At 40.8% G+C, this 17,565-nt stretch overlaps 1 protein-coding gene across 11 annotated transcripts in view; it reads left to right on the plus strand.

Moving 5' to 3' along the window:
* TENM2 (teneurin transmembrane protein 2) overlaps positions 1 to 17,210 on the plus strand; it is a 691,595-nt gene extending 674,385 nt beyond the window's left edge. For all 11 annotated transcript variants that reach the window (XM_062629179.1, XM_062629180.1, XM_062629181.1 and 8 more), the window contains 6 exons: positions 2,131 to 2,306; positions 3,826 to 4,061; positions 8,418 to 8,714; positions 9,616 to 11,230; positions 14,017 to 14,147; positions 15,313 to 17,210. In XM_062629179.1, coding sequence (XP_062485163.1) covers positions 2,131 to 2,306; positions 3,826 to 4,061; positions 8,418 to 8,714; positions 9,616 to 11,230; positions 14,017 to 14,147; positions 15,313 to 16,074 — 3,217 coding nt within the window. In that variant the 3' untranslated portion in view covers positions 16,075 to 17,210. The remainder of the gene's footprint in view (positions 1 to 2,130; positions 2,307 to 3,825; positions 4,062 to 8,417; positions 8,715 to 9,615; positions 11,231 to 14,016; positions 14,148 to 15,312) is intronic.
* The last annotated feature ends 355 nt before the right edge of the window (positions 17,211 to 17,565 follow it).

Consider the following 17,565-nt stretch of genomic DNA (forward strand, 5'->3'; position numbering starts at 1 on the left):
CATCCATATTTACTTTCTAGATTGCCCTTGCACTTTGAACAGAGATCTCCAGTGAGTAGCCCACAGCAATCCCCAGGAAGTTTTCCTGGGTTAATTAAAAACCCAGCAATGTGAATGAGGAGTTTAAATGAAGGTCTCATTTGCATTGCCTAAAATATATTTGCTGATGGGGAATTTCAGCCTCCATTTTGGTGGATGTTCACCAAGCTCTGCATAGTCACGCTGAAGCACTCATGGCCCTTTGCTAGTTTTTCCTAAATAACATTGTCTCTTCTGTAGTATTTGACATCTAAGTATTCTCTTCACCACTCTGCTAAGCACTAAGCATATCCAAGTATCCATATACAGACTATTATGGTATATCCCATTTTTGAAACTGTCCAATTTTTGTCCTTTTTGGTTTTCCTTGCTAGACTGGATCAAATTCTTCCCTAGTCCTTATTTTACAAGTGCTTTCAGCAGTTTTTGATAAAGACTCTTACACAAACTTAACCAAACGCCCTTCCTAGATTTTCTCAACATTTTATCTCTTATCTAGTATGTTGTCTATATGGTAAATAATACCAACTATATAAATACATATATATACATATATGTGGATATAAACTTGTGACTTTTATTAAGAAAAGTCGTGCTGCTTAATCTTTTATTTGATCCTGAACTGCTTAATTAAACACAATATATTATTGTTCCCTTTTAGGTTGCATGATGCTTTGTTTTATTGATTTACTTCTTTGCCTAACACTTCCAGGGGTTCTGGTAAGGCTTGTTGCTCCACAGGTGATTTTTTTCCTTCCTCCTCAATATTCAGTTGCATGGGTGCAACCATTTGCAATGGATTTGAAAGGCATACTTGATATGGGTATTAACTGAGAAGCCAATTTGGGTATTCATTTTGAGATACTTTGAGGTTTCTGAATGATGTCATTGTAAAGTCATGTTGAAAGCACTGATTCTTCTTCATCTTTACAGCTAACCACGACGTACAAAGAACTCAGCTAGCTCCATGGTACTAAATGTGCTCCTCTTCTCTTCTGTTACTCTCAGGCAGTGCAATGGATTTACCAGTTCTCTTCCAGGCTCCTCGCACCCTGGATTTCTACGTTCCAAGGATGACCAGTTGGTTTCAATCTCTACCTAAACTTTTCCCTTTAACTACACAGGACATTTTTTCTTGCCTTTCTGCTTCTCAGAAGTATGTGCACTTTGGTAGCAGCTGGGTGAGAGACTCTTGCACAAGTAGAGATTGCATCAAGCAGAGTGTCAGACTGCAATACTGATTTTGTTTCAGGTCCCTATTTCTTGCCCTTAAGATCCAAGGGATTGCTTCTTTAGCACACAAATACAGCATTCTAAGGGAAAGGGAGAAACATACCATTTGATTTCAGGCAGCATTCTTTCTTTCCCCCTCCTCAGGTTTTATACCTCTAAATAAATGTAACTCAATGATCTCATGGAGAGCCCTTTTTCTTGTATTTTTTTTTTATCTCTATGCCTCTGGAGCACTTAACTCATCTTCTCAGGTATATTCTGAGTGCTGACTGCTGCCTTTTGTGCAACTCCACCTTATCCTGTGCTTTAACGTCTCATCATCCATTATTATGAGCCAAAATACTGACCCCAAAATGCTGTTCAATACCACAGATAAGATCTAAATTAAACCCTTATGTTCTCAAGCTAATGTCCTTTTTAATCTCTTTTAGCAAGTTTATTCCTTGATATGTCACTTAAGACCTCATGTAGTAGTTTCCACTAAATATTCAATTGCAAACATGCAGTCAATGCAATTGTATATTGTAGTATCCATCGTAAGCCCACTTCCTTAGAGTGAAATGCTACCATTAAAATTCAAATTAATTTACTAATTAGAATTGTTTGAGCTGAATATCGCTCTATATATCGTAATAATTTAATTATGACATTTGTGTAGTTGAGATCAGTATCACTAAAAATTATTATTTAATCATTTTAGACTCTTTCAAGAACAGAGCAATAGGTATGGCCAGGATGTTCTTGAAAACCTGTTTCATTCTGGGGTTTTTTGCACAAATGTGGTGCATTAGTAATACATTGGGTATTGAAATGAACATATATCCTCATGCTTTTTGCTCTCACTAACTTTTCTATTAGCTATGATCATGAAGGGCGTCTGACCAATGTAACACGTCCCACTGGAGTGGTAACTAGCCTTCATCGAGAGATGGAAAAGTCTATTACCATCGACATTGAGAATTCTAATCGGGATGACGATGTCACGGTCATCACAAATCTCTCCTCTGTGGAGGCTTCCTATACAGTTGTTCAAGGTACCAAAGCACACTTCTCAGCACATCTCCTAACCACACACACCACTTGAGAAAGCAATTTGCAAAAGATTTGTGTCATTAGGACAGTTATGAGCAGGGGAAAAATGTAACAAGTTTGCAAGAAAAACTCCCCTAAAGCTCATTCCTAAAATAGCAGGTCTGCAGGACAGGTAAGAGACATTTCACAATCATGCTTTGTGTCAACTATGTCTGGTTGTTATCTGCTGGTGTCAGGCCTGCTATTGCCTCTTGGGTCAGGATCACTTTACCCACTCAGATATTTCTTTGTATTTCACTGCAAAATTGGTTCTGACTTTGGTGCCACAGAGATGCACGGTGACTGCCGAGTGTCAGCTGCCTGGGGAGAGATCCTTGTGGAGAGACAGGCTCCGGTGGCCTCCTACTATTAGACGTGGAACCTGCCAAATTTATAAACTACCATTAAAGAAAATTCAAAACAATCAGGGTGGTGGATGCTCTTGACCCATGGTTAGCACTTCTGAGAACAGTGTTACAGCCCAAGTGTGGCAGGAGAGAGCAGCAGCAAAGTGGTGAATGCTTGCTTAACGCTTTCCAGCACCGCCCCAGCATTGGTTCCCATGAAGTGAAAACAGTCAGTTATCAAAGACTGAGAGGAGTTTGGTGGGTGATGGGTGTTTCTAAGTAAGATATAATGTCACTGGAATGAGAGTATCATCGTCGAGCAGTAGTCTTCTCCTGACATAAATGTCAGCAGTTATAGACTATTATACTGTCACATGCCTAGTTACAAAGACTATTTCTCTTATACCAGATGATTAATTATGTAGATGTTGTCCTTCTGTCAGACAAACGTTGGTGCTGTGGTGACAGTTGCACACCGTAGCACTCCGTCCTGGCGGAGAATGGACTTGGCTGTGTCAAAGAGCTGGAGAACTGCATGGCCAGAGCAGTATGGGGCCAAAAGGCCGGTTGTGCTGCTGGTAGGGTGGCAGGACAGCAGGCAGGGAAGGGACTCCCAGCTTGCATTGCTGGAGCCTCACACCTGGAGGATTTAAAGTCAAACACTGTAAAAGTCCTTCCTTGGAGACAATTTTTAAGCAGAGGGAAAGAAAAACAAGAGTCACTTACTTCTTCCCGCTCCTAGAGTCCAGCAGTCTTCTTCTTTTACCCCTTTCTGTCCTGGAGTTTGATGGTTTGTTATTCATCCACCAGTTCAGTTTTCGGGAGTTTTTGTTCATATTAGAAATAAATTAAGTTGTTGAAAGCATATCACTGTGCATTTTGATTCATAATTAAAACTACAGGGAAAACCTAATGAAATAAACACAGTATCTCTCTGCAGGCTCACTGTTGCACTACTGTTCTTTACATGAATCAGTAACATCTGTAATTTCCACCATAGTACCACGTAAATGGTAATTGCAGGCTGACTTCATTTAACATCAACAGGAGTGCAATAAAAACCCAATCAAATTAAGCTATATGTTTTCTTTATGACTGGAGTAGCTAAATTATTTTCTTTTCATTATTGCTGTAGATCAAGTGAGGAACAGCTACCAGCTCTGTAATAATGGTACTTTGAGAGTGATGTATGCCAATGGCATGAGCATTAGCTTTCACAGCGAACCTCATGTCCTGGCTGGGACTGTGACTCCCACCATAGGACGATGTAATATTTCTCTACCAATGGAAAATGGTTTAAACTCAATTGAATGGCGTCTGAGGAAGGAACAGATTAAAGGCAAAGTGACTGTGTTTGGAAGAAAGCTCAGGGTAAGTAGAATCTGTCATTACAATAATGATCTTTTCCTCTGTGGGCAGAACATTCATTTTCTTTTTGAAGGACATCTTTCCTATTTTTACTTGTTTAAAATCTACAACTCTAGGATTTTTTTAATATGGCAATATTTTCTGTATTGGAGAGGTCAGTTAACTGCATGGGACTGTGTGCTACAATCAGCTGTAGAAGCTTCATTACTAAAAGTATTCTAAAAGAGGTTGGTAAAGATATCCAGAACATTGGTGCAAGGCACTCTGCTTCTGAAGGTGGGGGAAAAACCAATCCAACCACTCAGCATTTGTAAAACTGCTACAGCACACTCACCACAGCTAGTCCTGGGCAGGAAGCACAATTACAGCATGAGCAGTTACATTCTGCTTGTGTAGAATCTGCCTGCAGATTCATTGAGACAGGCATATTGTGTTTATTCCCCTTCCCAAATGGCATGATTGGAAAATAATTGCCATAATTATGAAGTCATAAGCATAGGATAAGAAAGACGCTCAGGTCATGTAATCCATCCCCTGCCAAATTAAAAATGTGCTGCAGCTGGGTTAATCCCATTCTGTGCTTAGCTGGCCTGGTTTTCACCCCTTGAGTACCTAAACTTCCACTGGCTGCTTCAGTATAGACAGCTTTGGTAGGGCTTTGAGATACTTGGGCAGCGAACAAGTGCAGTGCTAATCAAGCCCTGGTTCTTTTCAGAGATACAGTTCTGTGTGTTCAAGATGATGTACTAAATGCAATTTCTGTAAACAATTATGTAGCAATTCACAAAAACTATTATGAATCAGATGTTACATTTTGGTATTTTTCTGTTGCTTAACATCTAATTCCCAGTGTTGAATTAACAAGACTTTTCTTTTCTTGTAAACGCTCAGAATGCACCTACTGGGGAGAGGGGGGAAGGTTAGACAAAAAAGGAATGAGATTAGCAGCTAATCCTTAATGACTAAATTTCATGGCTATGTAATTGATTGTGATGTGTTGACCTGCAGAAGTTGATTAGAAGTAGAAACCAGATGAGCACTGCATTTTGACTAGGTGTTCAAAACAAAATTGTGGTAATCCTAACTCTCAATGCTAGAAATGTAATAACTGTGGTAATCAGCTGAAGTTGAACACATCTTAGAGCTGAAACCTTGCCGGAGATGGGGTTTCTTGCATCATGTTTATGCAAATCAAAACACTGCTTTATCTAGCAACACCTCAACATTTAATTGTCTGGGTTTAGTTCCTGCAACAATAATCACATACCCATTTAGCTCTTTTAAATGAAAATCACGATGAGATTATAACAGGTTGAGTGGACGGAAAATGAAATTTGAAAATGAGGGGGAAAGCACAGAATTTATTTGCATCTCATTTACTCTAATTCATCTTTGTAAATTGTTTATTGAATGAAATGGAGCACGTGTGTGTGATCACTGGGGGAGCAGGTGGCAGCAGGGTTGGCTGTGGCAGCTGGGACAGATGTGGCATATAGTGGTACAGGATGGGCCACTGCAGGACTACTACAGGAATGACCAGGCAGGGAGTGTGTGGACCCAAATCTTGAATCCCCAGTGCAGAATCAGCTGTTGCTGAAAGGGATTTTTCTGACATGGGAGTCGCCTCTTGGTAGAGCCAATACCCCTTTCTTTCAATACTTAAAGGGGATCTATAAGAAAGAGGGTGTCAGACTTTTTAGTAGGGCAGTAGGACAAGGGGTAATGGCTTTAAACTAAAAGAGATTTAAATTAAAAGAGATATAGACCAGATGTAATGAAGAATTTTTTTTACAATGAGGTTGGTGAAACACTGGCACAGGGTGCCCAGAGAAGCTGTGGCTGCCCCATCCCTCGCAGCGTTCAAGGCCAGGTTGGATGGGGCTTGAAGCAACTTGGTCTAGGGGAAGGTGTCTCTGCTCATTGCAGGGCCATGGGTTGGACTAGATGACCTTTAAAGGTCCCTTCCAACCCAAACTAGTCAATGATTCTGTGATTCTCCAGGTAGAGCTGCCTCCTGTGCCCCCAGCTGTGCTCATCGTGCTGTAGGCACATCCCAGCTGTACATGTTGGCCTCTCAGACACGCTGGGCCGGCTTCATTAAGCCAGGAAAGGAAGACCTGCCCTTCACCTCTGAGTTCTCTCTCTTACTGTCCACTACTCTCCTATGCACCACACGTCCAGTGTGTTGCAGTAGTTTCAGATAAAGTATTGAAGATTCCCTTCTGAAGAGTTTTTCTTACAGTGCAGCTTCACATAAGTGATTTTTGTTGCCAGACCTTTACCCAAGGCACAAAGGGCTCATCCCTATGGCCACTTGTTCAGCAGCAGCCAAGGGAGAAACCAGATGTGCACGTAGGTAGTGGAACAAAAGAAACAGAGCTTGTTAGGTGATCTTCAGTCATGGGAGTTATTCATTCAATTTGGGTTACTATATAATTAATATGACATTACAATTACACTCTCTGGTTTTACCTATTCTAACAAATTAAAATGAAGTTGCTGAATTATTCAAGCAGGTGCTGCTTTATTCTCCAAGTGATGTTTGTGTGTATAGCTCTTGTCTGGGTAACCATTAAAAAAAAACCTAGTACTCCAGTTTTCTATGGCAAAAAAATTAATAACTTTTATAATGTTGTTGAGAAAAGGGAGAATACCTGGAGTCAGACTTTCCTCCATGCAGATTACAGTTGCAGTTACTGTAATGGAGGGAAGAAACCCCAGAAATCACAAAACAAAACCAAATAAAAACATAAAAGCTAAAATTCAGTTCCTAATCTTTTTGGAAGGCCTTGAGCTCTGTAAAAGAAAGGGTTTTCATATGGCTCTGTCATCAGGATTAATCCTACACTTATAGAACTAGTGTAACCAGTTGAGAAAGTTCTGCTATTCAGTTTGGCTTCCCTGGGTTTGTTTCCATTACAATGGGAGAGCAGAATAAGGTTTATTTGGCCAAGATGTTTTATAAGAAATGCCCTATCTTTTCTTTGAATCACAGGAGAAATTTTTGCTGGGATAACCTTTGGGAAAACCTACAGGAAAGAGCTTTTTCTAATAATTGCCCATGGAGTAGACATAAACTGTTAGAGCTAAGTCTTATTAATGGGAAAAATTAGGATAATGAGCAATAATTTGAAATAATTATTTCTTTACAAACACAAAATTGTATTCCTTTTAAATTTGCTTTCTGTGTAAGTGAATTCCTGCAGAGTTGGGTGAGATGGGAATTGGGTTCACCCCTGGCAGGGAAAATCTCTCAGAATAACTTTTATGTCCTCGAGAAAGGCCCAGGGTTAATTTACATATTGTTTGATGTGCAGTTTAATTCTGGCTAAGAGAAAACGTGGCCTAATCAAAGCTGCTGCAGAGAACAAATTCCCACAAACTGATGAATACTTTTTAAATAGTCGTTGCTCTCAAATTATATCTAATTTAAAGACTTCTACTTTATTAATGATGCATCTACAATTAAATTACTTAAAAAGGCTTTATCAGATTACAGCATTAGCCTGAATTCTGTGGCGTAGTCTGCAGTGAATATATTTATGTACCTCTTACAGCACTCTCACTAGCAGCCTCTCCATTTGGCATTCTTGTGCTCCTTTGGTTCTGTTTTGCTCTATTAAAAACCAAACCCAAAAAAATCTGGGCCCAAAACACTTCATATTATACTTCAATTTGAAAATTGTAACTGAAAAAAAAACAAAAAAGAAAAAAAAAAGCATTTAACCTAATTATTTAGTTTGTTTCCCAAAACTAAGTCCATCTTTCCCAGCCTGTATGAGCAGAATCTTTAATCAGAAGAAATGAAACCCATCCCAAGTGACTGGATTGATGAGGGTTCTATGGACTATTTGGAAAGCAAATGAAGAAAACAGTAAATGAATGAATTCATAAGCAGCTGTGTTGCAGCTACAGAGCCTCCGTGGCTAAACCTCAGTGAAGACATGAAATCATAATTTCTTCTGTTCTTGGAGTCATAGTAGGGAAAGAGGTTAAGATCTACTGATGGCAGAAATAGAAAAGCTGCTTCTATGTAAAAGAAGTTGTTTCTCTGCCGAGTGCTAGCACTGCGCTTTGGGACCCAGGTGTGCACTATGTCTCTCTGTTTTGACAACAAGAGAAGCCCCTTGCTGTAAGATGACAGCTCCCATGTTGCAGGGAGATGGAGAATATCCCAGTGAAACACCTGAACTTATATATTTGAATATCCAAGAACTTGAAAGCAGAAGCCAGTTAATAGGAAGAGATGCTACACTTCTCTAAACTGTGGGGAAACTGAGGTCTCCAGTGTGCATGCCATTTGCATCCATAGGGGCTAGTGGCACTGCTGACTGAACGCAGCCTCCGTTCCCTCCATAGGTGCACGGAAGGAATTTGCTGTCCATTGACTACGACCGAAACATACGCACAGAGAAAATCTATGATGATCACCGGAAGTTCACCCTGCGGATCATCTATGACCAGCTCGGGCGCCCGTTCCTCTGGCTGCCCAGCAGCGGCCTGGCTGCTGTCAATGTCTCCTACTTCTTCAATGGGCGCCTGGCTGGGCTGCAGCGTGGAGCCATGAGCGAGAGAACAGACCTGGATAAGCAAGGCAGGATCGTATCGCGCATGTTCGCCGATGGGAAGGTTTGGAGCTACACCTATCTAGAAAAAGTAAGTGATGTTGTTTGACCTGCTGACAGCAGCTACAAAGAGACAAAGTGCTACTCGGCTTCATTTTAAGTCCTGTATGTAATATACACCCACACACACACACACACACAGATTATCTACAATTTGACATGTTCTAGCTGTAAAGAATCCCTCTATACCTGGTCTCAAACTTCCATATTTTTCAATTAGTCAACTAATTTGACTAATGTTTAATGGTAAATACATTGTTCATGGGTTGTGTCTTTTGATATGTTCCTGGAAGCCCCTGGCTGCCATATAATAGCATAAACTGAACACACTGAATTGCCCTTTATGAAGACCAAAAACACATCACTAAACCTGACAAAAGGTTCAGGTAGAAACAGGTAATTCATCTGTAATTATTTTTTAAATGAAAATATGGTAAAGCATTTTTACTTAGCCCAACTAAGACACTTCAATCATAAGCGCCTTAAATACTTCAAAATTGCGTATTCATTCCCTTCTTTGAACCTGTTGTTTTAAGCAAACCAGAGCAAATATCCTCTGCTTTTTGTCACACATATTTCACAGTAATAGTTGTGAATTACAACTGCTAGTGGCAAAGTAAATCAAGTAATTTATCTAACACCTCTGCATCCCTCAGAAAAAAATGAAAACAAAAAGGTCCTACTAGTGGGAGGGCAGCTAATAGATTTCTAACCTGCACTTTCCTGGAGTGTCAGCATGTTGATTTCCAAGTAGCACATCCTGCCATCTAGCAATCTGACAATATTCTTGCACAGCTTTATGCCCCTAACTGATGCATGTCATTCTCTTTTGATTGATTTAACACTAGTGCCTTCTCAGTAAACTTTCCTTTACTGCCCTGAGAGGTCACATGCCGAAAGCTGCTTACTGTGTATTAATTTTCTCCCTACAGTCGATGGTACTACTGCTTCAGAGTCAACGCCAGTACATCTTTGAGTATGATTCTTCAGACCGCCTTCAGGCTGTCACCATGCCCAGCGTTGCTCGGCACAGCATGTCAACTCACACCTCCATTGGCTACATTAGAAACATTTATAACCCTCCTGAAAGCAATGCATCAGTGATTTTTGATTACAGTGATGATGGGAGGATTCTGAAAACATCATTTTTAGGCACTGGGCGACAAGTCTTCTACAAGTATGGAAAGCTATCCAAGTTATCTGAAATTGTTTATGACAGCACTGCAGTTACTTTTGGGTATGATGAAACTACAGGTGTCCTAAAAATGGTGAATCTGCAAAGTGGAGGATTTTCTTGTACAATCCGTTATCGTAAAATTGGTCCTCTCGTTGACAAACAGATCTACAGGTTCTCTGAAGAGGGTATGGTCAATGCAAGGTTTGATTATACCTATCACGATAATAGCTTTCGAATCGCAAGCATCAAGCCTATAATAAGCGAGACGCCTCTTCCAGTTGATCTTTACCGCTACGATGAGATTTCTGGCAAAGTAGAGCATTTTGGCAAGTTTGGAGTTATTTATTATGATATAAATCAAATTATTACTACAGCAGTTATGACACTGAGTAAGCACTTTGATACCCATGGGCGCATTAAAGAAGTTCAGTATGAAATGTTCCGATCTCTAATGTACTGGATGACTGTCCAATATGACAGCATGGGAAGGGTAACTAAGAGAGAACTGAAACTTGGTCCATATGCCAACACCACCAAGTATACCTACGACTATGATGGAGATGGGCAACTGCAAAGTGTAGCAGTAAATGACAGGCCAACCTGGCGTTACAGTTATGATCTGAATGGAAACCTTCATCTACTGAATCCTGGAAATAGTGTCAGACTGATGCCTCTGCGCTATGACCTGAGAGACAGGATTACACGCTTAGGTGACATACCCTACAAAATTGATGAGGATGGATTCCTGTGTCAGCGAGGCTCAGACGTATTTGAGTACAACTCCAAAGGACTCTTGACAAGAGCTTACAACAAAGCCAATGGGTGGAGTGTTCAGTACCGTTACGATGGACTCGGCCGAAGGGCTTCCTGTAAGACTAACCTGGGGCACCACCTACAGTACTTTTATGCTGATCTTCACAATCCAACAAGGGTCACTCATGTCTACAATCATTCCAATTCAGAAATTACCTCTTTATACTACGATCTGCAAGGCCACCTCTTTGCAATGGAGAGTAGCAGCGGGGAAGAATATTATGTCGCCTCTGATAACACAGGCACTCCATTAGCCGTGTTCAGCATCAACGGCCTCATGATCAAACAGCTTCAGTACACAGCATATGGGGAGATTTACTATGACTCTAATCCTGATTTCCAGCTGGTTATTGGGTTCCATGGGGGGCTGTATGATCCTTTAACCAAACTCGTCCATTTTACCCAGAGGGATTATGATGTCCTGGCTGGACGCTGGACATCTCCTGATTACACCATGTGGAAAAACATTGGTAAAGAACCTGCTCCTTTCAATCTGTACATGTTCAAGAGTAACAACCCTCTAAGCAATGAACTGGATCTAAAGAACTATGTAACAGGTGAGACTTTGTTACATTCCTTATTAACAACACTATGGTTTGGAAGTTGATCTGGGAAGGAAATCAGGCTTCTTAGCCATTTTCTGAATCTTCCTGTCCAGGTTGGGCCATTTTCCTTTTTGTGCTATGATAAGGGCTGGCTAGTCCTGATTCTTTGATGCTGCCCCTGCCCAAATGAAGGGCACTAAATAAGAAGCCACAGGGAATTTATGGAGGGGAAAAAAATAAATTAACTCTCAAAATGAACTGCTGACTGAGCCCATGGGCACATTATGAATTAGTGCCAAGAACTGATTTAATTAAACCTCTTTTCCCATTTAACTTTTAATACACAAGCAGTTTTCAATCTTTAAAGCCAAAATATTGATTTTTAGAAATATTCTTACCCCCTGCAAGTGTAAGAAATGTGATGGAATGTGTAGAGCTGAGGAAGAGAAACAATAAAGTAGTTTTGATTGCAGATGTTAGAACTGGGTAAAACTTGTAACCTCTTCTTAATTAGTAGTAATTTTTCACTTAGTGAGATCACACAGTGCTCAAGCCTGCTGCTGGCAACTTCTAAAAAGAAAGGTAATTAGTGTGTCTTCAGGAAAACCTTTTCTCAGCACTGAATATGCAGTATCCAGTAATTAGAGCAGTGGTATCATTTATAAAAAGGAGCTATCTTAATTTTAGCAGTAATTTGAATTTCAAGAAAAGTGCATTTCCTTCAGAGAAAATCGCAGCAAGTTTCATTGGTACATTGGGGCGTAATCATGTGTGTAACATCCCAGAGGTTCTATTGGAGCTACTTTCCAATTTAGAGATAGTGCAACTTGTATCTGATAGTGTGAAAATACTAGTGACTAAAATGACCTTGGGATCAAATTCTGTTGTCCTAAATTCAAGTCCTATTTTCATCCAACAGTGGATGAAAATTATGAGATCTAAATCACTGGTTTAGTTTTTTCAGTGTTATCTTACGATATTTTGCTATGTTCTGAAATTTCATTCATTTAATTTATTCACCCACTGGATGAAGTCTGGGAAGATCTATTGCATTTGGTCCACACACACCTTGCAGACTGTAAAAATACTTCATTGGTGATGAAAATATTTGTTGCTGTATGGACTAAAGAGATTCTCTTGCACAAGAAGGGATTATGGTGGTCCTGGGTTGTCATAGCTTAAAAAGCAACCCAAACAGAAAATAAAAGAGCTACTTCCCCACCCCAATCCATTCTTACTGTTAACCCCTGACACTGCTTTATTCATAGGTTTTGATGGAAAGGAATTCCTGTACCAAATGCAGTGCTGCAAAGCAGAACGGTAACTAATTTGCATATAGGTCCTCCTCTTTTTTTGTGGAAATAGGGCAGCTGAAGTGAATTGTTCAGGAGATACCATTATACCATAAAATAAACTGCAGCCTTAAAAAGGAGCAGTGACCCTGTGATGTCCAAAGCTACAGGAAAAATACAGTAGTCACTGTGTGATGGGAGATACATACAAAGGTCTTTACAGAAACAGAGGATCTTACTACTAATTTTAGTGTCAGAATGGCTAACAAAAGGAAGAGTCCCCAGCCAGGGAGTACTGCACTTTTTATGGTGTAACATGTTGGGAAAACAGGCTTTGCAACAGCAAGCAGGCTCCGTGCTGTGTCTGAGAGTGTCCCCAAGGTCTGTGTGCAGGGTGGGTCCTCTGCTGGCACCCCATGTGCCTGTGGCAGCAAACGGAACTGCTGTGTACCGTGCCTAGGGTGCTCTAAATGCAGAGACCCTTGCAGCAGGAGTGCCCTTCACAGTCACATCTCTTCAGACACGGGGTTTGGCTCACACACGCAAGCAGCAATAGCACCATCAGGAGCTGTTGTAGGCCAGTGAGGAGAGAAGGCCACTGGAAAGGATGGGATTTTTAAACAGAAATGGTCATGAATATAGGTCCAAATCAAATGAGAAGTGCCTGTGCTCCCACACTTGCTGCTCATCCCTGTGACTGGTAGAAAAGAGAAGCAGGAAACAAATGTAAACCAGGGTATGGGCTTTTCCATTGTTGTTAAAAATGTCCCTTGATGACTAAAATACATCATAAGTTCTTAACATGTGGTGAGTGAGAGTTACTGTTATTTAGTGACTTGGGTTTTTCAACAAGATATGAGGACAGAGTTTTACTGATTGAACCCAGAGCTGGAAATTCCGAAAGCTCACTGCAGAGCTGAGCTCTGACCCTCCCAAGCAGCTCCTGCTTTTCCATACTGGGCCTGAAGGAAAGGTGAGGATATTCATGGTGTCTAAATTTAGCCCTCTGAATTACAAGTCTAGCTCCTCACTGCATTTAATGGAGCCTCCAGAGACCCAGTGACAGCTAACAGAAGTAGGACGCAGAAGGCAAGCCATGTATTTTCCCCAAGGACTTTGCAGATGTTTCTAGGAGTACTAACCTAATAAAACATCATTTAACAATAGAGTTTGTAGGTTACAGGAGCCACATCAGAAGGTGTCAGAGATGGAACAAGTATTGCGTACAGTGAAATGTATGGATAATCCATGTGCTCTAATGGAATAAGGATGAGCAAGGTCCTATATCCCTGTTGAACTATTTAGGGAACATGTAAAGCAATATTTCCTGTGCCTGCTCATGGTGGATTACTACAGATCTGTCAAGTGCCGTGCTGTAATATAAATGATGTGTTCCACAGTTGCTTGAAATCAAGGAGGTCAAGGATGGGTTTCTTAAATTTTTTGATTTCTTACCTTTATTACACACATTCATTTCTCACTTGCCTGCTTCCTTTTGATTTCTAGATGTCAAAAGCTGGTTGGTGATGTTCGGATTTCAACTTAGCAACATTATTCCTGGTTTCCCTAGAGCAAAAATGTACTTTGTGTCACCACCATACGAGTTGTCTGAGAGTCAAGCATGTGAAAACGGACAGGTAGGCAGAAATATGAAGTTATTTCTATGAATAGAAGTGCTGGCTCTCGTGTAGTTACAGTAGAAGGCCAAGTATTTATTTCTGGGTAAAACTAAGGGAGTATAGCTAGATTTTATCCTAATGAACATATGCCTTTCTTGCCAGCCTTCATTGTTATCATAATTGCAGTGTCATTAGTTTGTCTTTTATTGAGTTCTTCCTTGATTAACAAGTTGTAACTCGATTAACTTGATTAGCAATGACAAAGGGAGACTTTGTCAGGGCAATTCATCATCTGTTGTACCTTTGGAAAAACCATCCTAATAACATGTGTTGCAATAAACTTAGGTTGGTATTTGCTAAGGAATGATTCTTCTTCTCCCCCGGAACAGGATTTCTCACCATTTTTTGTCTATGCTTTTCCTAGTTAGAGGCTTTGGTTTGCTACTCTAATTACTACAGTTAAATTCAGTTACAGCATTCACGCTTGTCAGGTTAAGGATGGAAAATGGTATATAATAAATAAGTATAGCTTTATAATAAATCCCAACCCGTTTAATAAACTTAGAGTACTAGGCCAACTCCGAACTTAATCTTTGTTTTTACTTCACATCTGTGGTAATACAACAGAAAGGATTGTATAAACCTAAGCATACCACTCTACAGACTTCTAAGTCATTTGAGAGTCTAAATCCCTTCTTTGGGAACTGCTTTGTTATTTTGGAGCCCAACTTTTACCTAGTTTCAGAGGCTTGCATTCCAAAGCCTTTTAGTCATCTATGCTGGTTGAAATCCCAGAAGTGCTGTGCTGTCTTTTACTAGATTGAGTCTGTTTGGTTTCAGCTCAGATTAAAATTGTTCTAGTCTTGGATTTTACTATTTCTTGTAATGGACATTCTGTAATTTGCCAAAATTGAGATCTGTGGTACATGTGTGCTGCAGAGAGTGATTAATGAGAAATATTGAATCTGGTATTGCTAATAGCAAAATAATTTGCCAAATGAGTACTTCTCTGATTCTGAAGGATATACGGGTAGTGGAGGGTGGTCTTCCCATAGCACAGAATTTCTCACTGCATAGATCTCCTTTAAAAAGCCAAAGCAAAGGTTAGTGTTGGTCTCTGAAATGAGTATTTTGAGATCTATATCTTCTTTGGTGGTTTTGTGCCTTCTTTTGCTTTCCCCAGCTAATTACAGGAGTTCAGCAGACGACAGAAAGACACAACCAGGCTTTCATGGCTCTTGAGGGCCAGGTCATATCTAAGAGATTACATGCCAATATTAGAGAAAAAGCAGGTCGCTGGTTTGCCACAACCACGCCTATCATTGGGAAAGGAATCATGTTTGCTGTGAAGGAAGGCCGTGTAACCACTGGCGTTTCCAGCATAGCCACAGATGACAGCAGGAAGATTGCCTCTGTCCTGAACAGTGCTCACTACCTGGAGAAAATGCACTACAGCATCGAGGGGAAGGACACCCATTACTTTGTGAAGATCGGCTCGGCTGACAGCGACCTCGTCACCCTCGCCATGACCAGCGGGAGGAAGGTGCTGGACAGCGGAGTCAACGTCACGGTGTCCCAGCCCAGCCTGCTCGTCAGCGGGAGGACTCGAAGGTTTACCAACATCGAGTTCCAGTACTGCACCCTGCTCATCAACATCCGCTACGGACTGACCCCCGACACGCTGGACGACGAGAAGGCCCGAGTGCTCGACCAGGCTCGGCAGCGAGCGCTGGGAGCAGCCTGGGCCAAGGAGCAGCAGAAGGCACGGGACGGCCGCGAGGGCAGCCGCGTATGGACAGATGGAGAGAAGCAGCAGCTTCTGAACACGGGAAGGGTGCAAGGTTACGAGGGATATTATGTCCTGCCCGTGGAGCAGTACCCAGAGCTAGCAGACAGTAGCAGCAACATCCAGTTTTTAAGACAGAATGAAATGGGAAAGAGGTAACAAATTAATCTGCTGTCATCCTTTGCTGGATGAATCAGTAGTCATAACTGTTATCTCCTCTCCTAAGGAGATGAAGACCTAAATGGGGGCACTAGGCTGAGCTACTCTGGGATAGTAAGTGGCAAAAAGCTCATATTTTTTGAGTTAAATGCCACTGTTCAAGTGATTAAAACCCACATCCTGAAGTGGACTAAAGCCAGACTGAAAACTCTAACCATACAAATTAAAAAGTACCCCTGAAATATTACCCACTTGTTCTGGGTCTAAAGGAAAACAAAAAGAAGGCCTCGTATTGTATTACCTCACTCCATTCACATGTGAGCAAACTAAGAAATCCAAGTGGGCCACTTTCACTAACCAGCTGATGAAACACAGATGATTCAGACTGCTTGTTTGATAAATATCCAAGAGGTTTTCATTTAAAGCAAAATACAGGTGCATTTAAAACATGACTTTGGGGTGATTTGTGTGTAGCAACTGGAGGACAATGAGAATGCAAGTGAGAGCACACTGGAAATAGGAAAGCAAAATATATTTAAAAGTAACAAAACCACACTTGCACTCTGACCCTCCCCTGGTCTGGCCTGAAGCTTAACTTACTCAAAGAGGGCAGAGTGTAAAGTTACATTCAAAATGGTGGCTATAAATCACTACAAATAAATTTCATACTCTGTTTGTCTTTGAAGATTTCCATTGTGGACAGTATAACACAGTTACAGGGTGTAGTCTGTTTAGATTCAGTAGTTTGTTGGTATCAGTTCCAGTAGAGCTGTGGGCATTGTGTTAACACTATTGCAAATGGGCACCACGTCAGATCACCCTGTACATACATCAGCCAGAAGGCACAATCACTGTTTCAGATTTAAAAATTATTAGTGTGTTTGTTTGGTCGAGAAACTGAGACAATCACATTACAGTCACCACAGAAAAGAAAAAAAAAAAAAAGAGAAAAAAAAAAGTCTAATAAGAACTTTGGTACAAGAACTTTTTTGTAATATACATGTATGAATTGTTCATTGAGTTTTTATATTAATTTTAATTTGCTGCTAAGCAAAGACTAGAGACAGGCAAAGATAATTTATGGCAAAGTGTTTAAATTGTTTATACATAAATAAAGTCTCTAAAACTCCTGTGAATTACTTGTCTTCCATTGTGAAATCTTTTCAAAATGAAAAAGTCAGTGTCTTGCTGCCACCCAATGCACACAGCATCTCATGGGGCACAATGACGTGCTGTTGGACCATGGATTCTGCAGAGGGCTGGTCCTTTGACCTCCGGGTAAGCAACACCTCACCCAAACCTCCACTTAGGACACAGCAGAAAACTGGTACATGTTGTTGAAGTTCCCCCGTGCACCTCCCAACCAGCAACCCTCAAACTGCCATGTTTCAATCCTGGAATCGGTTTAATTGCACTAAAGTGTCCTCCAAACAGTCTGAAACTGCAGCAACATGCTACTAAATGGAATGTGGAAGGCAGTGCTGTGAGCCA

Source organism: Pezoporus occidentalis, unplaced genomic scaffold, assembly GCF_034315485.1.
Source record: "Pezoporus occidentalis ecotype Australia unplaced genomic scaffold, CSIRO_AGI_Poc_V1 ctg33, whole genome shotgun sequence".
In the NCBI taxonomy this organism is placed as follows: Eukaryota; Metazoa; Chordata; class Aves; order Psittaciformes; family Psittacidae; genus Pezoporus; species Pezoporus occidentalis.